This window comes from Zingiber officinale, chromosome 8B (genome assembly GCF_018446385.1).
Source record: "Zingiber officinale cultivar Zhangliang chromosome 8B, Zo_v1.1, whole genome shotgun sequence".
Lineage (NCBI taxonomy): Eukaryota > Viridiplantae > Streptophyta > Magnoliopsida > Zingiberales > Zingiberaceae > Zingiber > Zingiber officinale.
Window position 1 is genome coordinate 26,526,706 of NC_056001.1, and position 24,515 is coordinate 26,551,220.

General features: G+C 36.5%; 1 protein-coding gene across 1 annotated transcript in view; it reads left to right on the plus strand.

Annotated features, from left to right (window-relative positions):
* Positions 1-24,515, plus strand: part of LOC122013615 (transformation/transcription domain-associated protein-like) — a 59,630-nt gene that overhangs the window by 31,650 nt on the left and 3,465 nt on the right. Inside the window, exons 14-30 of the mRNA XM_042569867.1 lie at positions 1,446-2,444; positions 2,519-2,854; positions 2,989-3,247; positions 3,327-3,549; positions 3,646-4,009; positions 4,833-4,982; positions 5,061-5,282; positions 5,386-5,607; positions 6,632-7,279; positions 18,392-18,661; positions 18,735-19,091; positions 19,402-19,808; positions 19,886-20,312; positions 20,437-21,735; positions 21,814-22,074; positions 22,144-22,434; positions 22,529-22,996. Coding sequence (XP_042425801.1) covers positions 1,446-2,444; positions 2,519-2,854; positions 2,989-3,247; positions 3,327-3,549; positions 3,646-4,009; positions 4,833-4,982; positions 5,061-5,282; positions 5,386-5,607; positions 6,632-7,279; positions 18,392-18,661; positions 18,735-19,091; positions 19,402-19,808; positions 19,886-20,312; positions 20,437-21,735; positions 21,814-22,074; positions 22,144-22,434; positions 22,529-22,996 — 7,203 coding nt within the window. The remainder of the gene's footprint in view (positions 1-1,445; positions 2,445-2,518; positions 2,855-2,988; positions 3,248-3,326; positions 3,550-3,645; positions 4,010-4,832; positions 4,983-5,060; positions 5,283-5,385; positions 5,608-6,631; positions 7,280-18,391; positions 18,662-18,734; positions 19,092-19,401; positions 19,809-19,885; positions 20,313-20,436; positions 21,736-21,813; positions 22,075-22,143; positions 22,435-22,528; positions 22,997-24,515) is intronic.

A 24,515-nucleotide genomic window follows, 5' to 3' on the forward strand; every position in this document is an offset into this window, starting at 1 on the left:
AATATGATAAAAAAAAAAGAAAAAACAGGAAAAAAACAAATTAAAAACTGGACAGTAGCATGAACAGATAAAAAATACAGCAAAAACCCGACAGTGTACCAGTAATAGAAAAACTGGAAAAAACAAAAAGAAAAATAGGATAAAAAATGAAAAAAAAGGACAAAAAAACAAATGAAAAATCGGACAGCAGCACGAACCAGCAAAAATGGTAAAACAGGACCAAAAATACAGCAAAAACGGAAGATCACAACCTGCAAAAATGGAAAAACAGGAGCAAAAACCAAAATCAGACAGCAGCAAGAACAAAAAAGCAACTCAACGAGAAGAAAAAAAGAAAAAGAAGAAGAAAAGAAGATACCAGAACACAGGGAAGAAAAGAAGAAAAGAAGAAGAAACAAAGAAAAAGTGAAAAGTGAAAACAAAGAAGAGAAAAAGAAGAAGAAAAGAAATAACAAGAAGAAGATAACAGAAGAAAAAGGAAGAAGAGAGGATGAAGTGAAGAACAGAAAAAGAAAAAAAAAAGAAGGAAAAAACACATACCTGGGCGACGGCGCGGCTCAGCAACGGCGGCGGCGGACGAAAATGGCTCGGGTTAGGTTTCTTCTTCTTGCGTTCTTTTCTTCTTCCCTTTTATCCTTTTCTTCTTCTTCTTCTTGCGTTCTCTTCTTCCCTTCTTGCGTTCTTTTCTTCTCCGTGCCCTAATTCCAAACTAAATTTGTTTGAAATGGTTTTTTTGGTAAGAATCCCTAAATTGTTCACGATTGTGCCTGTGATCGTGCCTTGATTGCGCCTCAGTCGAGATGCAAAGGCGCCCTAGGCGTGCCCATGCGTGCGCCTGACGAACAGCGCCTGCCGCGCGTGTGTAAAGGCGTTTTTTCCAGCGCCTTGTGCGCCTGATGCCTCGGGCGTGCCTTTAATAACACAGGGTCAACTCCCAACCATTTATTATGTAGGCCTTGGCTTGCAAGCCATGACTTCTGTGCTTAGTACGAGCATTGGATAGTGTTGGCCCGTCACAACCCATTTTGTCTAGGTTTTGCCAAACACAATCCAACAGTCCAATCTGTGTTGGGCCACTAGCGGCCCAACCCAAATGATAGTTGACGTTGATGGAAATAAAAAATTCTTTTTAACATATTTAAAAGTGATTTATGATGTATTAATATTGATAGTGATATAATCTTGAATGGAATTGGAGGGATAATTATTGCTAAAATTTCATTTAAATTATATTCAATGGAGTACTAGAGAACTAACCTTAGCTTGACATGATGAATTCTATGGATTATCTGATATTGTTTTTAATGAGATTTTTGTTCTCTTGAGTACCTTAAGGTAAAATAAATTAAGAGTTAAGAATATGCACCTTGCTTTTCCTTGTGATTAACTGTATATTGTGTCCTCTAATATCAATGATCTAACGACTAAGGACTCTTCAACTTTAGGTTGATCTTGGTGTGAAGACAAAAACTCAACTTATGGCTGAGAAATCTATCTTTAAGATGTTACTTACGACAATTGTTGCTGCTAGTGCTGATCCTGAGCTCCAAGATGAAACAAATGAATTTCTCAGTAATATTTGTCGTCATTTTGCGCTGCTTTTTCATGTGGAAAGCTCTTCATCCAATTTGTTTGTGATGCCGGGGCAGCATGTTGGTTCCATGATATCATCAAGCAATAGCATGAATTCCAGATCAAGAGTCAATAATTCCAATCTCAAGGAGTTGGATCCTCTAATCTTTTTGGACGCATTAGTGGAAGTTCTTGCTAGTGAAAACAGGTTGCATGCCAAGGCTGCTCTAAATGCCTTAACTGTGTTTGCTGAAACACTTCTTTTTCTGGCATGTGCCAAGCATAATGGCATACTAAATTCAAGAGGTGGTCCTGGTACTCCAATGATGGTCTCAAGTCCATCCTTGAATCCTGTGTATTCACCACCTCCAAGTGTTCGAATACCTGTGTTTGAGCAACTTTTGCCACGCCTTTTGCATTGCTGTTATGGAAGCACTTGGCAAGCTCAAGTTGGAGGTGTCATGGGACTTGGGTCTTTAGTTGGCAAAGTCTCTGTTGAGACTTTGTGCATTTTCCAAGTGAAAATAGTGCGGGGCCTTATATATGTTCTGAAAAGGTTGCCAGTTCATGCTAATAAAGAGCAGGAAGAGACAAGCCAGGTCCTCACCCAAGTTCTACGTGCAGTAAATAATGTTGATGAGGCAAATAATGACAACCGTCGACAGAGTTTCCAGGGCGTGGTTGAATTTCTAGCCTTGGAGCTTTTCAACCCAAATGCATCTATTGTTGTTAGAAAGACCGTGCAGTCATGCTTGGCTCTTTTAGCTAGCAGGACTGGCAGTGAGGTTTCGGAGTTGCTTGAGCCTCTTTATCCACCTCTTCTTCAGCCTCTAATAATGAGGCCACTTCGTACCAAAAATGTTGAGCAACAGGTTGTGTACTTGACGCTAGCTAAAATATTTTCTTGTTTGACTTAATTGTATTGATTTCTTACCTCCTCTGATAGGTTGGAACAGTTTCTGCTTTGAACTTTTGCCTTGCATTAAGACCTCCTCTTCTCAAATTAACCCCAGAATTAGTGAACTTTTTGCAAGAAGCATTGCAAATCGCTGAGGCTGATGAGACCGTGTGGGTTGCAAAGCCTTTGAACCCTAAGGTAGTCACCACATTAAACAAGCTCCGTACAGCATGCATCGAACTTCTTTGCACTGCAATGGCTTGGGCAGATCTCAAAACTCCAAATCATACAGAGTTGCGTGCTAAAATCATTACTATGTTTTTTAAGTCTCTGACTTGTCGGACGCCGGAGATTGTCTCTGTTGCAAAGGAAGGGCTTCGTCAGGTACTTCCAACTCTAATCACCATATTGACATTTTAGTTAAGTGATTTTAAATTGATTCTTTTCAAGAAAAGGAAATCTATGTTTATTGTGATTGTATGTGGTCATAATGTTGCCTTTGCAAACTTTGGTTGTAGGTTGTTCAACAACAAAGATTGCCCAAGGAACTTCTTCAGGGCAGCTTGAGACCTATATTGGTTAATTTGGCACATACGAAAAGTCTTACTATGCCTTTATTACAAGGTCTAGCTCGCCTTCTTGAACTTCTGTCGAACTGGTTCAATATCCAGTTGGGTGTCAAGTTATTGGATCACTTAAGGAAATGGCTGGAACCAGAAAAGCTTGCTCAAACTCAGAAGTCCTGGAAAGCTGGGGATGAGCCAAAGGTTGCAGCAGGTACTCTTATGATTTGTTGTTATTGGTAATTCTCGCACTCTGATCTGGCTTGATTAACTACAAAATTTCCATTTTGCAGCCATGATTGAGCTCTTCCATCTCCTCCCTCAGGCTGCAGTGAAATTCCTAGATGAACTTGTAACTATAATTGTTGATTTGGAAGGAGCACTTCCTCCAGGGCAATTTTATAGTGAAATTAATAGTCCATATCGGCTTCCTCTTGCCAAGTATTTGAACCGTTATGCAACAGATGCTGTGGATTATTTCCTTGACAAATTAAGCAATCCAAAATATTTCAGAAGGTTAGCAGATGCTGGTGCAAATGATATAGTTTAAGATGTTTTCTTCTTAACAAATTTTAGCAGATGATAAACTCCTGATCAGATCTTATCTTTTAGGTTTATGTATATAATCTGTTCAGATATTGGACAACCTTTAAGAGAAGAACTTTCTAAGTTACCACATAAGATACTTGGGAATGCTTTTCCCCAATTTATTCAGCAGTCAGATGGGACTATTACTCAATCTTCAGCCTCTTTAATTACCAATGAAGGTCTTACTCCAGACAGTTCTAGTAATCCATCTTTACCTGTGTACTCCGATGGTTATTTTCATGGATTGGAGCTTATTTCGACTCTAGTCAAGTTGATGCCAGATTGGCTGCATGAAAATCGGATTGTATTCGATACATTACTCCTTGTCTGGAAGTCACCAGCAAGGATTGCTCGTTTGCAAAACGAACAAGTTTTGAGCTTACTCCAGGTTGTTTTTTTTTGCTTATCAATTAATGCTGCAAGACATGCTAAATTTCTTGTGTTAAATGAAGATTACTGTTTCAAAATCGTTTGATTCCTCATATTACAAAGTTATGGTACACTTTTTGGGGGGAAGGCCTTGCTATCCTAGTTTCTACTCAAATTGTTATTTAAGTATTACTATATTAATTTTCCTCTATTGACATTGGTTTGTGCATAATCATTTTTCCTTGCAATTTATTTCTTATGTTGGCTCTGATCCCTTATTCCGTTTTTTCTTCTGCTTCCAAGATTGATTGCAGACCACTGTGTTAGTTTCTAATTTAGGGAGTTAGCAGGAAATACAGTATTGAAATATCTTCTATATTGTTTGTCTTAATTCGTCCTATGACTGTCAATTATTTTGTATTTTGGCAGGATAGAATTATTTATAGTAGTATCTACTGGCGCAAATGGTAACAACACTTAAGTCCCTCAGTATAATTAAAGTTCATTAGTAGAATTCTTGGCTTTTATTCTATTCTGGTAGGTCTCTAAAGGATCTTTTGACTGTGTTTGATTCATGATGCTCTTTAGAGCTTATATGGTTTTCTTCTAGTTGCACTATCTATTCAATTGTAGATTTGTGGTGTACCTTGACTTCAGTTAACTATACTAATCATGGGAATTAGTATTCTTGATATTGAAGATTGTCTACCACTCTACCCCATCTTTGAGATACAGCAGCCATGGAGCTTGTGTTTTCTGTTTATCACATCCTAGTCATAGTAGTCTTGTAACTTATCTTTGTTTTTATAATATTTAAGGACATCAATCTTCTTGATCTGCAGGTAAAGGAAAGCAAGCAGCTTGTTAAGTGTTTTCTGAATTACTTGAGGCATGATAAATCTGAAGTTGGTGTACTCTTTGATATGCTGTCAATTTTCTTATTCCGAACTCGCATTGACTTTACCTTTTTGAAGGAATTTTATATAATTGAGGTAAGCAAATTCAATTGTCCATCTTGGTAGAACACTACTTGGAGATGCTCTAACCAATTGTTGCAAATCACAAATTAGGTGGCAGAAGGTTATGCTCCCAACTTAAAGAAAGCGATTCTTCTGCATTTCTTGAATGTCTTCCAGTCAAAACAATTTGGTCAAGATCACCTGGTCATTGCTATGCAAATTCTCATCCTTCCAATGTTGGCACACTCTTTTCAAAATGGTCACAGTTGGGAAGTTGTGGACCAGTCAATAATAAAAACCATTGTCGATAAACTTCTTGACCCGCCAGAGGAGGTGACAATTTCATGTGCTTGCTCATTGTTTATTAGGCTCATTTTTTATTGATCAATGCTTTTTTTTAGATTGATTTTAATTTCTTAGGATATCCAACCTGCAGATTAGTGCTGAATACGATGAGCCTTTGAGGATAGAACTTCTACAGCTTGCTACATTGCTGTTGAAGTACCTACAGAATGATCTTGTTCAACATCGCAAAGAGCTTATAAAATTTGGTTGGAATCATCTTAAGCGCGAGGATAATTCCAGCAAACAATGGGCATTTGTGAATGTATGCCACTTCCTAGAAGCCTATCAAGCTCCTGAAAAAATTATCCTTCAGGTTGTATTCTTTTGTCCTTACCATAGTCATCAAAGTCCTATTATTTGTGTTCTCTGTTTTATAAGCTAAATTTAAGTGGAGTATGTTTTGTTTTTTTTTTATAATTTAGTAAAGTTGCAACTCTGAAAGCTATAGTTGGAGCTTTGGATCTGTTGTCTAGAGACCTAGGGTTCAGACCTACAGGTCGTATTTCATGTTCTTGTCTATTAGATTGTTTGAATGTATTCAGGGAGGTGTATTCTTGGTTTAGTAAGTTGGCTGGATCCAAATATGGATGAAACTAAATAAATTGGTTCCTCCTTTCTTTAGTCAAGTCTAAGTCAACTCCTCTGAGTTCAGTTATAATTTTGCACTGGTTAACATGGAATACTCCAAAGATGCTCATGCATAACTTAATTGTATGCCATGTAGTTTTAGTGGTGACAGAAAAAAGTTACAGGTAAGTTTCTCCCAGAATTGGATATATAACTCTCCATTACCACCTCTTATTAGTGCTTCCGAGTTGGTATGTGGCAAGTGTTGCCACAATGAGGTCGCAGGGTCGATCCTCGGGGCAGCTGGGGAATAAATCCCCTATCCCCGTATTACACCTTGTCCGTCACATGTTCGCTCGGATGCTGCGATTTACCTTCCTCGTGATGGCCTTGGGTCGGGTACTGCGGGGGCGCTGGGGGCGAGCGTTTCGCCTTTTGCCACAATTGTATTATCTCGATGACAGTTGCATGATAATTTAAAATCATTGTTCAATGTGATATCATATGCAACAAAAGAACCATTATTTGTCAATTCAACTGGTAATTTGGCTCGAATGGTTTTCATTAAATGCCACCTTAAATGATGAATCACATATAAAAAGTTTTTATCGTACTATACCATTTAATATATTTTACCTTTGTTGCTTTTATGACAACTAAGTTTTAGTTACGTTTTATGGTCAAATCATTTCATCTGTAAATTAAGCATATTTTGTATTAAGCTAAAGCACTGTTCTGAACATCAACTAACTGAAACTTTCATCTATCAGGTTTTCATTGCCTTGCTGCGAACTTGTCAACCAGAAAATAAGCTTCTAGTTAAACAAGCCCTTGACATACTAATGCCTGCACTTCCTCGGAGGCTACCACCAGGAGAAAGTCGTGTACCAATATGGATTCGTTATACCAAGAAAATACTTGTTGAAGAAGGTCATTCAATTCCTAATATGATACACATCTTTCAGCTGATTGTTCGTCATGCGGATCTCTTTTATAGCTGCCGAGCACAATTTGTTCCTCAGATGGTAAACTCCTTAAGTCGGCTAGGTCTGCCATTTAACAGTCCTGAAAACAGACGCCTTGCTATTGAACTTGCTGGCTTAGTTGTTGCTTGGGAAAGGCAAAGACAAAATGAAATGAAAGTTGCGCCAGGTTCTGAAGGTTATAACCAGACAGGTGATTCATTGAATGCTGTTGCTATAGTTGCTGACTCAAAGTGCCCATCAGATACTTCTGTATTTCCTGATGACATAAGCAAGCGAGTGAAGGTTGAACCAGGACTCCAGTCTCTTTATGTCGTGTCACCTGGTGGAGCATCAATACCAAGCATCGAGACACCTGGAACTGCTGGCCAATCTGATGAAGAATATAAACCAAATGCAGCAATGGAAGAAATGATAATTACATTTCTTATTAGGGTGAGGGTATCTTCTATTCTCTCTGTGCCTAATATGTCCAATTCTTTAAAGGACTGATGCCTTGAAATTTTTGAGTTCATGCTTTGATATAGGGAACATCTGACCTGGTTCATAGATTTTGTTTTTGCACTTTTTTGTTTGTAATAATTTTCCTGTTCTATAACTTGTCCATCATGCATATAATCACCACCATTATGTACTTGTTATCCATCATCATTATACTTTTGATGTTCACATTGCTGAAGAACTTCTTATGGTTTTAACCATTTCTGATCTTGGCTTGTCATTCCATTATAGAGATTCTCCTAATTTTCACTCTAGACAAGTCCATTCTAGCGTTACTTTATTCTTGTGTACCAGGACTCATCTGCTCATGTTACATCTTTTGCAAAAAGAGCAGACTATTGACAATTCTGCTTTTTTGCACAATTTAAGCAGTATGCAAAGATATTGTTGCAGTGACTTTAATATTTAAGTTCTAAAATTAGTTAAAGGTGGTGTATGGCCATTTCTTTCTAAAGTTTCCTCATTTTGTTTCTTTTATTTTGGTGAAAGCTTGTATATGTATTCATTATTCTTTCTATCACATGCAGAGTATTACCTTTTTTTTTTTTTTAAAAAATTTTCTTTTGGTTCTAGTGGCATATCTGATAATTTATCTGAATGGTGATTACGTATTTATAGTAAACATATTGTTTATTAGTCAACAAGCACATGAATATTTTCAACAACCTTCATGCCTGATTTTTCAGTTGTCATTTTCTATTAAATATCTTCCTTTTAGTTCTAGTGGCTTTTATGATAATTTATCTGAATGGTGATTACGTATTTATAGTAAACATATTGATTATTAGTCAACAACCACATGAATATTTTCAACAACCTTCATGCCTGATTTTTCAGTTGTCATTTTCTATTAAATATCTTCTTTTTATTTTAATGGGAGATTTCTGTTGTCCCCAGTGTTGCATATTAGCACATTCAGAGTTCATGATACAACTATTTTGTCACATATGCTTGCTTGGATGGAAACAAAAAGAAACAAATTGTGTCTAAAAAAAATGCATTATATTTTTGGGTTGATTTACAATCTAAATCTATTTATCCCTAGTTGAAGAATTGATAAATCTTTTGAAGCAGGTGCACTATAATATTTTGTGATCCAACTAATTCCAATGTAGCCTTACTATGTATATGATAAATCTGTAGGATTGAAAGATAGTGATAGAGGAGATTCATCAATTTGGGTTAGGGCGCTCCGCCAAACAATTAAATGGGTTGAGATTTTATCAATCCTTTCAAGGCAGGTCAAGGCTAGGGGTGTAATTGAACCGAGCTGAGCCAAACAGTAAGTGACTTGAGCTTGAGCTTAGTTCATTTTTCCTAAGCTCGAGCTTGGCTCGAGTTTGATTTACACTTAATTCTTAAGCTCAAGCTCGACTCATAATTAAATTAAATAGTTCGCGAACTGCTCGAGCTCAGCTAAAAATGACTTGATTAAAAGTTAAACAAGCTTAGTTCGAAGTCGGCTTGTTATGTGATATGCTACGGATGGTGCGCTGCACGACTGTCCGCGCCGCAGTGATTAGGTGCTGGATTTCTAGGCGCCTCAATTCATTTTTTTTTCCTTTTGATTTTTTAAAAATCAACATTTCTTTAAATCTTAAAAATATATATACTATACCCCGTGAACACTTAAAATTTTTTAGTTTTAATTTTTTTTTTTAGCGTGAACACTATAATCTAATCCCTAAACTTTAAAGGTAAAATCTAATTGGCTTAAACCTGGAGTTAAAAAAAATAAACAAAAAAAAGCTATTAGGCACCCTAAATTTATAACCTCATGAGCATTTAAAATTTTAGTTTGAACACTATAACCCAATCCCCAAGCCCTAAAGGCAAAATTGGTTAAACCCAGGAGTTAAAAAAATTAAAAAACTACTGTATGAATCGAGGTGTCTGGATTCATTCTAGGCGCCTCGATCATTGTCTCGGACAAAGTTCGCAGCACTTCGTTAGCAACATATATATATATATATATATATATATATATATATAAACGAGCCTCTTAATGAACATGTTCACGAGTCTCTTAACGAACACGTTTGCAGACTCACAAACCAAATATTGTTAAGCTTGAGCTCGAATCAATAATGTTTTCGAGCTCGAAATCAGGCTCGAGCTCGGCTTGTTAACTTAATCGAATGAACCTTTTTTTCGAACTGAGACCCAAATAGTTTACGATCGGTTTGTCTCGTTTACACCCCTAGTTAAGGCGGGTCGGCCCATGGTGGGGGCTTGGGTTGGCCCGCAGATTGAGAAAAATAAAATTTCTTCTAAAATTTAAAATTAAAATGAAAAATTCAATGAGTTTGTGGGCTTGACCTACCTAATCTATAATCCATACGTAAAATTTTCAATAATATATATATATATATTATTTTTGGCGGACTTGTGAGTTGTCCCGCATAATCCACAACCCGCCTTGGGTTGGCCTGGGTTGGCTTGGGTTGGGGATTTCCCAGTTTTACAAGATGGTTGATTGGTCGACCCCACCTCGCCATATGACAAATTTTTGGTGGGTAAGTCCGCCCCACCAATGTCGCTTGTAATTTTTATTTTAAAACTTATCTTTTTTTTTTTTTCAAAATTAGAACGCAATGGAAAGATTAAAACACAACACAAATAAGACAAGTTCATTTACTTGGTTCACAGTTCTCAGAATTGTTATTTCAAGGCCTACGATCCATTAGGTGGATCGCTTCTCGAATAGACACCTTTAATCCTCTCCTTTTGAAAATCTTTCGAAGGTAGAGAAACCTCTTACACACGAAGAGAGTATTGTAAAATACTTTAGAAATGTAATATAAGTAAAGTAGTGCAATAATAAAATTACTAACAACTTTTAGAGATTCAGAGCTCGGAACAGTTGTCGGAGACCAATGGAGCACAATCAAGCAGAATATTAGTTGGTTTAAACACTTGATGTCGCCTAGATTGACGTGAATGAGTAGTTTTGAACTTCTACTACAAACACCCTTTTATAGTGGTTGTTCGGCCGACTGATCAGATCATTCGGTCAACTAATCCACAATTTATTTGGCTCGAATAACTGATCCATATTTGGTTTTTCGATCGGTCGAACCTTGTCTTGTCCATGTTCATCTGTTGACTAGGTATTTTGGGTGACCGGTCGCCTGATCTATTTTCGGTCGCATGAACGCTTGTCACGTTAGCTTCATGTCGTTTTCCTTTCGCCACGTCAGCTCTCCGAGGCTTATCCCATGACATGCCAGCTGCCACCTCATATCTGCCACTCCAGCATTCTAAGTGACACCGTTGCCACATCAACATATGATGCTAACTATTGTTCAGTTTAACTTTAAATCCTTTATCAACATCAAAACTCAGGTTGTTATTTGCAATAATGGTCTTCCCCTTTTTGATGTTTGGTAATCTCGTTTGAAAAAAAGGGTAGCCCGGTGGACGAAGCTCTCGTCATGCGGGTCCCAAGAAGGATCCATTATACGTAGTCTTACCCTACTTTTTGCAAGAGGCTGTTTCCAGGATTCGAACTTGTGACCTTTTGGTCACAAAGTAACAAATGTACAGTTGTGTCAAGGCTCCCCTTCATTTGGTAATCTCGTTTAAAGTTAATAAAAAAATATGCTGCTACTAACTAAATTAAACTCTCCTTGAAGTTTATTGGGTTTACTCATTTTCAATCAGTTGAAAATAATTTTTTAACTTTTTAGACTTTTATTTTCTCCCTTTGACATGCCTCAAAATAGGAGGGAAATCAAATTAAGCCAATTTTGTTAAACTAATGTTTGAAAAAAAAGTTTTCAAAAATTAATTTTTCACAAATAGGATTGTAAATGAACCGAACGTTTGTGAACAAGCTTGGTATTTGGCATGGTAAGAGCTTGTTTATCTTCATTCAATACAGACAAGATCAATTAAATAAATAAGTTTGAACTTCTCGTTGAACTAAATGAACAAACTTGAACACGCGTTCAGCTCATAAATGTTCGTGAACAATGTTCATGAATAATGCTCGTTACCCATGTTCATTAACAAAACTCTTATCAATATACTAAATAAACAAAGAAACTTTTAAAATGAATATATAAGTTTCAATTATTAAGCTCAATATTCAATAACCAATCAAACAAGTAAAAATTTCAAACAATCAAACAAGTTTTAATTGAGAATTCGATAACATCTAAATAACCAAGCCAAGTTTGAATCAAACTCAAGCTCATGAAAAATAAAGCAAGCCAAGCTTGAACAATCATTTCAATGACTTAGGTCATTTTAGGCTCGATTGGGCTTGGCTCGATTACCTTATCAAACAAGCTTAAACACCTTAAAAAAAAATCTTGGCTCGGCTCGACTTGTTTATGACTCTATTCACAAATATTTTTCAACGATAATTTTAAAAAAATCTTTAGAGTAAACATATAATATTTTCAAGGAAATTTTGAACAAAAAGGCAGCCTGGTGCACGAAACTCTCGCCATGCAGGGTCTCGGGGAAGGATCCATTGTACGCAGCTTTACCCTGCTTTTTGCAAGAAACTGCTTCCAGGATTCGAACGCGTGACATTTTGGTCACAAAGGAACAACTTTACCCTTGCGTCAAGACTCTCCTTCTAAGGAAATTTTGAACAAGCATTTAAGATAATTTTTTAAAATAATTTTCAAGAATAATGTTATTAAATATTTTTTAAGATAAAAATTTTAAAATATTTTTCAAAATATTCAGAATAATTTTCAAGATAAAATTAATTTCATTAAAGTAATAAAATATTTATTTATATATCTATAAAAAAATTCAAAGAAGAAAAAATAAATTTTGAATAGAAATTTCTTAAACCTTTAACTGAAATTTATAGTTTTAAACATTGGATGAATAGAAATGCACACAAAAAACAATTAACCATACTTTAAGCACAATTTTGAAAATGAACATAATTAATTTGTAACAATTTTGATGTTTAGATAAAAATGCACTAAAATGAATAATTAAGCCTAATGAAGTATTTCTAATAAAGACATGTTAATTAAATAACCAAGATAAGCATTTAAGTGAATTATAGATAAAAATTCCAAAAAGTTAAACTTAAGATTTTACACTGGAATACCAAACATAGAGTCATGCAATACCAAAATATAAAGTAAAACACTCGGAGCTAAACACACTAAGTCTAATTGAAGAAGGAGGTTGCTAGCTACTGCTGTTATCTGCTGCCACTGCTGATACATGTTCTGGTGGTGTCGCTGCTGCATCTCCTGCTGCCGCTGCTCGAGTGACTGACAGTGCCCTCTTATCTACTAAATCCTTCCTGCATCTAACTAAAATCCTCTAATATCTGCTACTCTAAATGAATAAAACGATCATCGGAATAGGAAGGATCTACTGGAGCAGGAGCAGGCAAGCCTAACAAACGGACTTATAGGGATATCATCTTCAAACTATGACTCCTCTTCCTCAACTGAGCTTGCTGTTGTCTGTGTTTATATACCTAGTTCCGGTCCCTTTTGTTATCCCAGCCAATGACATCTGTTTAACTTCTATTTTATCAAATGAACTGGACAATGTCTTGACATTTTCTATTGTGGTGTTTATGCCAAAAGATGCAAGTAATACAGTGACATATGACAGTAGGCCATATGAACTTTTCCGGAAGAGCTATAACCGGAATACTGAATAATAGTCTTAAATACTAGTAGGCCTATGTAAATGTCAAACATATGCCTAAGTGCATACATCAAAAGCATATGATGAGGTCTATAATCACTGCTTGATCTCTAGTGGCTAGTGGTAAAATGCACCCTATAATAACTTTATAAAATGCATTATCAGGTGCACTAAGATGTATAACATGAATGGGATTATGAAGAGGACCCTAAGAAAATTTAGAATACTTGATATTCAAGGTGAGATGAGAATAAGGTTCAGGTAATGTCTATGGATAATCTGGAAAACAATAGAAAGGATTATTAGTTACCTCTAAGAAAATTTCAGATCATAAAGAAGGGGAGTCTTAGTATAATAGTAAAGTTGTCGTCGTGTGACATAGAGGTCACGGGTTCGAGTCTTTAAAATTGCCTCTTGCAAAGCAGGTAAGGTTGCATACAATAGACTCTTTCTCGGAACTTGCATTGGAGGGAGCTTTGTGCACCAGGCTATCCTTTTTTATCAGCATTATATTGAAATTCCTGACATGTTATTCTAGTTTTATAATTGTAGTCATTTATAGGGTGGAGGTTACGATAGAATTCTGCACATAAGTCATCATTAACGTGGTGTGTGCAATATACCAAGTTGGCCAATGCATAGTAGTTGATTATGTCAACTATGTCAGCACAATACTCATTAAAGAGATGTCTATCCAAATACGGAATGCCTAACACTAAATGAGTCCTAAATGAAAATGAATGCCCAAGTTCATTAGTAGGGAACTGAGGTCAGGCTGGGGTTTGAGAGACAGGCCTGTTCTTGGGTGATTTGATGTTTTTGACTATAAAAAAACTTAAATAAGTATAAAATATTTTCATAGGAAATGGAGGGATGAGATTGTTACCGAGGCATTTTTGAGGTTTTGAAGGCTTAACTAACTGTTGGAAGGCAAGAGAGGAGTTGTTTTTGGTGATAGGTTGACCGTACTAAGCTCTTATTTTTATAGCGGGGGATTGGTTACCGGATAAGTTTTTCGGTCGACTGATAAACTTAGTGTCCAGTCAACTGGACAATTTTTTCGGGTTACGAGGAAGGTCGATCGACCATAAATCTTTGTTCTGTTGATCGGAAGATGAAAAGCCCCTATCACCGATCAACTTTTTCAGGTTCCAAGGTTTATCGGTCGACCTCAATTGTCTGTTCGGTCTATCGAAACATGAAACGTCTAGTCATCAGATCAGCTTTTTGTGGTAGCGAGGTGATTCCGTCGACCGATAAGCATTTTCGATCCCCTAAATAGGTTATGTCGGTCAAACTGACGATCAACCTTTGATTGTGAGGTCATTCGGTCGACTGATAGTCGTTTTTGTCCTAAATGATTTATGACTTTATTTGGGTATCAAAGTTATTATCTATCACTCCAAAAGTGTCATTCGGTGAAAAAAATTTCTCAAAAATAATTTTATTTTTATAAAATAATAATTCACCTATGATTTATCCTTAACAAAATGTCTAACACTTTTTCTGACTTAGATGATATCAATTAATCATTAAGTATAGCTAAGAGTTAGTCATTTGTTTTATATTCCTTGGTTCATATCAATGCATTAGTCTATATCTGGGCCCAGGGGTTGATCTTAAACATCTCACGCTCATCTACGTGGCTCAATAAACAAATAGTTAATCCTATATGTTTGTGAGATGCAAATACTGCCTGGATCTATAGTTGCATGAAATCTATGGTAATGTTTAGGCTAGTTCCATAATATAATATTATGTAATAATAACACCGAAAAGATTTTAGTCGAGTGAGCATTTGTTAAACTAGCTTCCAGGTCGTGGCGAGACATTACTTTGGGTAGCGACTTCCTTAGACAACTTATAAAAGAAATAAATATCCAATCCAACTTAGTACAAGACCTTGGTTTAATAAGTTTAGGATGAAGTGAGTTAGGTTCTATTAGTTTCACTTACCCATGCTTTAACTATTTTGTTTTTGCTAGCATGTCTATTTACTAAGAACATGTATAATCTATCTCAAGTTTTTGACTTGTATCCAAGTCTAGATTTATTGTCCACGACTCATTGAGATCCAATTATCATATTTAAATATTTGGAGTCCAAAGTGAACCTTCCAAACGTACCTTTAAGTTCCTCAACTTGAAACCTTTCACAGAGAATTCTCTTCCTCTAGTTTTTGACCTTGATTTGAGGTTCCTTCTTGAAATTTATTAGTTAATGACTAAGGTCGATCTCCTCCTTAAGGTCTTTTACTTCCTTAAGAAGTGACGTAACCCGTTCTTTGAACTTAGCTATTTGTCTTGTTAAACAAATAATAATTGCATACAATTTCTCTACTGAAGGAGAGATTACCTTATCATCTTGTTGGTCTCGAACAGACTTGGACCCGGACCCATGATTTGCCTTGGATTCGAACTCAGTTACATCTTCCTTTGCCTTTAGGGCCATGAAGCTGGTCTGGTCTGGTTTGTTTGAGTTTGGCTCTCTGAGGATGACTCGTTCCGGGTGGCCTTTAACGCTTTCATTCTCCTTTGTTTCTTTGTCTCTTTCATGTGGGCATTTTGTCTTGTAATGTCCTTTTTGGTTGCATCCGTAGCAAATCATCTCCGCTTTAGCTTTTTTGGTTTTGCTCAGACCGGGCTTAAATTACCTTTTTGATGTCCCTCTTGGTGAAGCCTTTTTTCTTTTTGATCATCTTCCAAACCAAGTTGACAATTTCCGATGTCAATTCCTCGTCGTCTTCGTCTGAATCCGACTCATCTTCGGATTTCGATTCCGGTCAAGATCTTGACTTCGCCTCCTTGCTCTTGGTTTGACCTGCCATTAAGGCAATAGCCTTTTCGGTTTGATTTGAGTTAGCCTGCTCATGTAATTCGAATTCACAAAACAACTCATCTAATTTTATAGTAGAAATATCCCTAAGCTTTTAACGTGTACCTTACAACATCTCGGTTTTCGATTGGTTTCCCGATCGAGTGAAGTCCATTCAGGATGTCCTTATTATTGCTTGTAGCTAGGCCACGGACTCACCATCCTGTATTTTACAATTGAATAATTTATTTAAATATAGATCTCGCTTAGTTACCTTTGAGTCGTTGGTTCCCTCGTGGAGTCGAATCAACTTGTCCTAAAGTTTCTTGGCATTGTTGAATGGTCTGATTTGATTGAGTTCTTCCTTCGTCAGTTTGCATTGTAGGGTGCTTACGGCTTGGGCGTCGACTTAAGCTTTCTTCTTGATATTAGTGTCCACTGTCCACTTTTCCCATTCTAGTGGGACAAATAGTGTGAATCCCTTATTTACCACGATCCACATATCGATCTCCTTGAATAGGGGAGGACAAACAATACTATATCCTCTTGATGGGCCATTTCTTTGTTTGCAAAATTGAGACAAAAAAGATTCTCCAAGACTTTTTAAGGTCTTAGGTAAGTAGAGCAATAAAAGCGAATATTAATAAGATTTATAAGAGATTTGAAAAAACGATAAACAAAAGAAATAAGAATTTTTAAGATTTGAAACTCGAATGGTGGTAAAACTAATTTAGAGCGTCATCGCTTTGATACCAATTGTAGGACCGAAAGATAACGATAGAGGGAGTGAATATCGCTTGTAATTTTAATTTTAAAACTTTTCTTTTGAAAATCAGAACATAGCAAAAAGATTAAAACACAACACAAATGAGACAAGTTCGTTTACTTGGTCCACTACCCCGGTTCGATTGACCGATCCACAATTTATTCGGCTCGATAAACTGATCCAGATCTAGTTTTGGGTCGATCGAACAACAGGTTCGGTCGTTAAACCCCGTTCACGCCATCTTCTTGTCCAGGTTCATTTGCTAACTAGGTCTTTCCTATCGCGCTTGATCTATTTTTGGTTGCTTGAATGCTGTGTAACATGGACGCTCCAATTTGTTTTTTTTTTTGTTGAAGTGTTGGACAATATAGACACGGGCACCACACGCATATATGCGTGTCAGATGGCAAAAACTGTGTCATTGACTTTTTTAAAGTTTTACCAGTCGGATAAGGCTAGGACATGGATGGGGATACGTTTCCAGATACGTTTGAGCTCAATAGTAAAAAATTAAAGGTTGCAAGAGTTAAATTGAAAAATAATAAATTTCTAAGGACTAAATAATAAATAAATTAATTAATGATGAAAAGCAGTGTTAGTTTTGGATGTTTAAATTTTTTTATTTGTTTAAGATGGATTTGGTGTTTTATATTTTGTTATGTTTATTTTTTGTTTGTAATGGATATTATGATTGATGTAATATAGTTTTCTATCTAGGATTTTTAATTTTTAATACTATATATATATATATGATATTTTTATATTTTTTAATAATTGCCGTATCCTAGCCGTATCATGTGTTATATTTTCAAAATTTTCTGTATTGCCATATCCGTGTCGTGTCCAATACAATACCCATACCCGTATCCATGCAACATAGCTTGAATGCTTGCCGCATTAGCTTCGTGTTGTTTTCCTTTCGCCACGTTAGCTCTCCAATGCTTATCCCTTGACATATCAGCTGCCACATCATCATCTCGAACCTTATCCATGCTACATCAACATCCTGGAGCTTATCCAGGTCATGTCACCAGACATGTCAACATTCTGAGCGAAACTGTTGTCACATCAACATAGGCTGCCAACTACCGAACACGATTTTTCGGCCGAACGTACATTTCGGTCGCCTGAACATGGTTATCCTACAAAAAAAGAGCTAGCACAATATACAATATATAATAACAATGGATGGATTGGTTCCTTAGTTGGATCAATGCCCGACTAACAAGACTACCCTCATCCCAAGATCGAGACACGCCTTGCAACCTTCTGTTCGGAAGGTCCTCTCCTAAACTTACCTTATCTTTCTTGCGAAACATTCGGTCCAGTTGATCAACTGTTTGGGCTTCCTTTGCTTAATGTCAAATTTCCTGATCCACTAGGACTTCCTTTGACTCGATGTCCGGTCCATTAAGTCTGTCCTCCCCGACGTCCGGTTTGACAATCCATTTGGTCTTCCTCTGCCAGGTGTTTGGCCCTTTGATCTATTAAGACTTTGCTTAGTATCCAGTCTATTGACTTGTTAGGGTTTTCCTATCAAGTGACCTGTACACTTAACACCTATATCAGTTCTCAAGGGCTTAACTTTAAACTCTTTGTCAACATCAAAATTGAGGTTCGATTATTTGGTGCTATTTGCACTTAACAAAATGGATGTGTAAGATTGAGATTGTTTTTTATTTAGAATATGAGGTTGTATTAATAGTTTGATTTCATAGGATACCTTTAATATATTACATTATTGGTGAGATCCATTGTTGTTGCAGGACATGTCTACTTCAGCTGCCCTCATTTCTAATCTCAGTTTCTCATCTGTTTTTTCCAAATAGGTTGCTTTGGTGATAGAATCTAAGGATAAAGAATCAACTTCTATGTATAAACAAACTCTGGAGTTACTGACTCAAGCTTTGGAGGTGTGGCCAAATGCGAATGTTAAGTTCAACTATCTAGAAAAGTTGCTTGGACAACTTCCATCTCCACAGGCTCCTCAATCCAAAGATCCAGCAACAGCTCTTGCACAGGGGCTTGATGTCATGAACAAGGTCTTGGAGAAGCAGCCACGTATATTCATCCGCAACAACATAAATCATATCTCACAGGTATCTCATTACATATATTTAATTAAATGAAATTTGTTAGAAGCGCTAAACTTTTTCAATTTCTGTCTTACAGATATTGGAGCCTTGCTTCAACAGTAAAACATTGGATGTTGGAAAATCTCTTTGTACCTTGCTCAAAATGGTATTTACTACCTTTTCACTTGAAGCGTCTGGTACACCACAGGAGGTTAAGTTACTATATCAAAGGGCTGGAGAGCTTGTACAGAAACATCTAGCAGCAGTCACAGCTCCTCAAATATCTCTGGAGACTAGCAATGCTAACTCAATGATTACTTTTGCTCTCCTTGTTGTTAAGACTTTGACTGAAGTTCAGAAGAACTTTATTGATCCATTCATTCCTATGCTGCTTCGTGTACTTCAGCGTTTAGCACGAGATATGGGAAGCTCTTCTGGTTCGCATATCAGACAAGTACGTAATTGCGTAAAAATAAAGAATTAATTGACTATGTTTTTATGGTATTCCATGTTCTTCATTTTTCAATTTCCTGAGACTCATAGATGTAACATCTGAAGGGTCATTGTGCTGCTGTTTAGCTTATGTAGATATTGCAATAGAAAGCAAAGAGGTTTAGGCTATCAAATGATGTTAGATTGGGCTCATTACTTGATGAGAATTGCTACATTCTTAGAGCATGTGATGATCCCTTAGATCAAGCATGAATTGATTAGAGTTGATCATACTGATGCTGATCAAAAGAACAATGTGGCTTATATTGCAGGGACAACGGGCAGAGGTTGATCCATTAATCAATGCACGTTCAGCAGTCGACTCATCTTCTGCCATTTCAAACATAAAATGTCTCTTGAACCTTGTAACTGAAAGAGTCATGCAGTCACATGAGTGTAAAAGGTTAATATGTCAAATTCTGCAAGCTCTGCTTTCTGAGAAGGCTACAGATTGCAGTGTGCTTTTGTGTGTCCTTGACACGGTGAAGGTGTGGATTGAAGATGATTACAAATATTCCTCTTCTAGTGCATCAAGTTCAGCTCTAACTCAAAAGGAGATAGTTTCCTATATGCAAAAGCTATCATTAGTTGAATGGAAAAAATTTCCTGCAGCTTCACAAGAAGAATGGCATGGAAAATATTTACAACTTCTCTATGAACTTTGTGCAGACTCGAAAAAGTATTAACTTAGAATTTATTCTCTTGTCCATATATATTATGCCTTTATTGTTGCCTAATCTTTTTGATTCATAGCAGGTATCCTTTGCTCCTTTGCCAGGAAGTGTTCCAGAAGGTTGAAAGGCAGTTTATGTTAGGTCTAAGAGCCAAAGATCCAGTAGTTAGACAAAGATTTTTCATGCTGTATCATGAATCACTTCCTAAATCTCTTTTTAGCAGATTGCATTTTATCATCCAAAATCAGGACTGGGAAGCTGCAAGTGATGTTTTTTGGCTAAAACAGGCCCTTGACCTTCTGTTGGCGATCTTAGTAGAGAAAGAGCCCATCATGCTAGCACCAAATTCAGCACGTGTACCACCAGTAATGGCATCAGGAAGTTTTCCTGAGATGTATAACGTCCAGCACACATCTGATTCGTCAGATTGTACAGATGGAGGTTCCCTTACTTTTGACTCTCTTGTGTCTAGACATGCACATTTTTTGTCTGAAATGTGTAGACTTCAGGTTTGTTTTCCCTATATGGAACTTCACATTTTTGCAACTTTGCTTGCTATGTTCTTACCTTCAACTTTGTAAATCTATGGATCCTTATTCTATATTTATTCCATCCATAACTTTCTTTGTTTAGGTGGCTGATCTTGTCACCCCCCTGAGAGAACTGTCTTATGCGGATGCTAATGTTGCATATCACATGTGGGTTTTAATATTCCCCATTGTCTGGGTGACTTTACAGAAAGATGAACAAGTTGCACTTGCCAAACCAATGATAACTCTGTTGTCAAAGGATTACCACAAAAAGCAGCAAGGTAGTAGACCTAATGTTGTGCAAGCCCTACTTGAAGGGCTTCATCTGAGCCACCCACAACCAAGGATGCCGAGTGAGCTTATCAAATATATTGGAAAAACTTATAATGCTTGGCATATTTCATTAGCTTTATTAGAGAGTCATGTCATGCTGTTCATGAATGAGGCTAAATGTTCTGAATCACTGGCAGAACTATATCGACTTCTTAATGAAGAAGATATGAGGTGTGGATTGTGGAAAAGAAGATCAATTACTTCTGAAACAAGACTTGGATTATCACTGGTTCAACATGGTTATTGGCAGCGGGCACAAAATCTTTTTCACCAGGCAATGATCAAAGCAACACAAGGTACATACAACAACATTGTTCCTAAGGCAGAGATGTGTCTTTGGGAAGAGCAATGGCTTTCCTGTGCTAGTCAGTTAAGTCAATGGGATGCCTTGGCTGATTTTGGCAAGAGTATAGAAAATTATGAAATTCTTCTTGATTGCCTGTGGAAGGTTCCTGACTGGACTTATTTGAAAGAGAGTGTGATTTCTAAGGCTCAAGTAGAGGAGACCCCTAAGTATCGTCTAGTTCAAGCCTTTTTTTCTCTTCATGACATGAATGCTAGTGGTGCCAGTGAAGCTGAAAACATCGTGGCCAAAGGAGTTGACCTTGCATTGGAGCAATGGTGGCAGTTGCCTGAATTTTCTGTTCAGTCTCGAACACCTCTGTTGCAGCAGTTTCAGCAATTAGTAGAGGTTCAAGAATCTACAAGAATACTTTTGGACATTGCAAATGGGAATAAACAACCCTCGGGAAGTTCAGGTGGCAATATAAGCAATATATACGGTGAGCTCAAAGATATCCTTGAGACTTGGAGACTGCGCACGCCTAATGAATGGGATAACATGTCTGTTTGGTATGAACTACTGCAATGGAGAAATGAGATGTATAATGTTGTGATAGATGCATTCAAAGACTATTCTCAGACCAATCCACAACTTCATCATCTTGGTTATCGTGATAAGGCTTGGAATGTTAATAAACTTGCTCATGTAGCTCGTAAGCAAGGGCTCTATGATGTATGTGTAAAAATCTTGGACAAGATGTACGGTCTTTCTACAATGGAAGTGCAGGTAATTTTTGCTAATGGATGTTATGATATTCCATACTTATCTCTTTTAGTGTCAAACTCTCTTTGTTTAATTTTTTAGGAAGCATTTGTCAAGATAAGAGAGCAAGCAAAGGCTTACTTGGAAACAAGAGGAGAATTAATCAATGGTCTTAATTTGATCAATAATACTAATCTTGAATATTTTCCTGTAAAACACAAAGCAGAAATATTTCGCATCAAAGGTGATTTCTTATTAAAAATGAATGACTCTGAGAATGCTAATCTTGCATATTCCAATGCCATAAGTCTATTTAAGCATTTGCCAAAAGGATGGATAAGTTGGGGAAACTACTGTGACATGGTATGTCAAGTTTGTGCTTTGATCTATGCATAGATATTGTGAGAAGTGTTACAGTCTTTCCTCTTTCAGGTTTACAAGGAGACACGTGATGAGTTGTGGTTAGAGTACGCTGTGAGCTGCTTCTTTCAAGGCATAAAATATGGTGTTTCCAATTCGAGCAGCCATCTGGCACGTGTTCTATACCTTCTTAGTTTTGATACACCAAATGAATCTGTCGGGAAGGTATTGGATAAGTATTTGGACCAGTTACCACATTGGGTTTGGCTTTCTTGGATACCACAACTTTTGCTTTCTTTACAAAGAAATGAAGCTCCTCATTGCAAGCTAGTTCTTATGAAAGTCGCTCAAGTTTTTCCTCAGGTCAATCTCAAATAGACTGTACATTTTTGAAATTATTGATATTTTTCATTGATAAGATACCTTTATTGAAATTTTGTTTTGAAATCTTTCTCAGGCCTTGTATTACTGGTTACGTACCTATCTAATGGAACGTCGTGATGTTGCTAATAAATCTGATTATGGAAGGCTACAATTAGCTCAGCAGCGAATGCAACAAGTTGCAATGGCAAATAATGCTGGTTCACAAAGCTTGGTTGATGGTAATCAACGAGGGACCTCTCATCTCAGTGTTGCATCAGAAATTCAGACACATCAAGGTTCTCTTGTTGCTAGTGTTGGCTCACATGATGGTGTAAATTCTCAAGGACAAGAATCTGAAAGATCTGGAACTATGGAAGGTAATGCCAATAGTGTGCAGGACCAAACTCCACAAAATCCAATTTCTGCTGAAGGTGCTCATATTCCTTTAAGACGCAATGGCGGACTTGGTTGGGTGGCTTCTGTCGCAAGTGCTTTTGATGCAGCAAAAGATATAATGGAGACTCTTAGAAACAAACATCAAAACTTGGCCAGTGAATTAGAGGTGAGGTTTAACTCTAGGATCGTTCTCAAAGACCTTTGTTTTTCTTCCACTTTTTATCTACCAAAGTACATCACATCCTCACATGCTATGAGGTCAAAGGGTGTAAACTAGAATGACTTGGTGACAGTTGGAATCTTTTCTAGCTTTGCATGTAATTTTTATCCATTTTGCATGTTGTAGGATTATATTTGAATCATAATTTGAAGGATGACGCCCTATTTGATTCTATAAATTTTGTACATTATAGTTTAAGGAATTTGAAAAAGGAAATACAAAAACTCATTAGAAATCAAATATAGCCTATTAAATAAATGCAGGCACCAGGCAATTGAAAATTGTGTCCATTTTATCAAAAAATGAAACCCAGTGCATCATAAACACCACAAAAAGAAAAGAATCTTCTACTATAGAGAAATCGAGAGGTTGAGATGTGGCATAGAAGAGTTATTGTATTTCGTTTTTCAACATTTTCACCATCATAATCATCTCCCTCCAATCCTCTTTGTTCTCAAGTGTTGTTTTTTCTTTTTCATTTTTCTCTTTTATTAAGGAAATAACAACAATCAAACCTTATTCCATTAAGAGAGGTCGACTATATGGATCATGCTATTTAAACTTAAATTTCATATATTCTATCTTTATTCTACTAAGTCTTAACACCTTCAACTTCAAATATCTCCCACCATGTTTCGAGCTTAACATTTCGGATACATTTGGTTATAATGTAATAAACTTTGTAATGCAATGTAATATAATCTTGATTACATTAATACATTTGGTAATGTAATGTATGTAATCTTTGATTACAAGGATTCTTTTGTTTAGTGTCTATTATTTTTTATAAGGAATGTAATTCGTATTATTATAAAATGATAAAAATATCTTGTGACCTTTGCCGGAGGCGACGACCAGCGGCGATGGCTGCCCACCTCTACCGGAGGCAGCGACAGCGGTCGACAACCTCGTAATGATCAGTTGATGCCGAAAATGAACTAGGGGTATATTTGACATTTAAATTTTACTTAAACATTGACCTCGTACATGGTGTTGGACTTGTAATCCAGATTACAAAATTTTATTATCTTTTGTTATCTAGATTACATTATATTAAAGCTTTAAAATTGTATCAAATAAAATAATTAATATTGTAATATAATCTTGATTACATTAAGAGGTGGATTTCCTCCTACCAAACGTAGTCTTCCTCTTTTAAGAGTCTCATCGGCTAAAACAATATCATTGTAAACAACATGCATCATGATAACTTATTTTGGATGTGTCTAGTGAGTTCATTCATAATTAGTATAAAAAGATATGAACTTAGAGCCGATTTTTGATCTAACCATTTTTTTTATAGGAAATGGTTCAGTTAATCTACTTGGAATCCTCATCTTGTCATTTACATCATCATCATCATCATCATCATCATACATATCCTTACTTATCTCAATATGCGCTGCTATCACCTTTCTTTTGTAAATTGTTCACATTATTTACCTTGGAATTATGTCAGAATTTT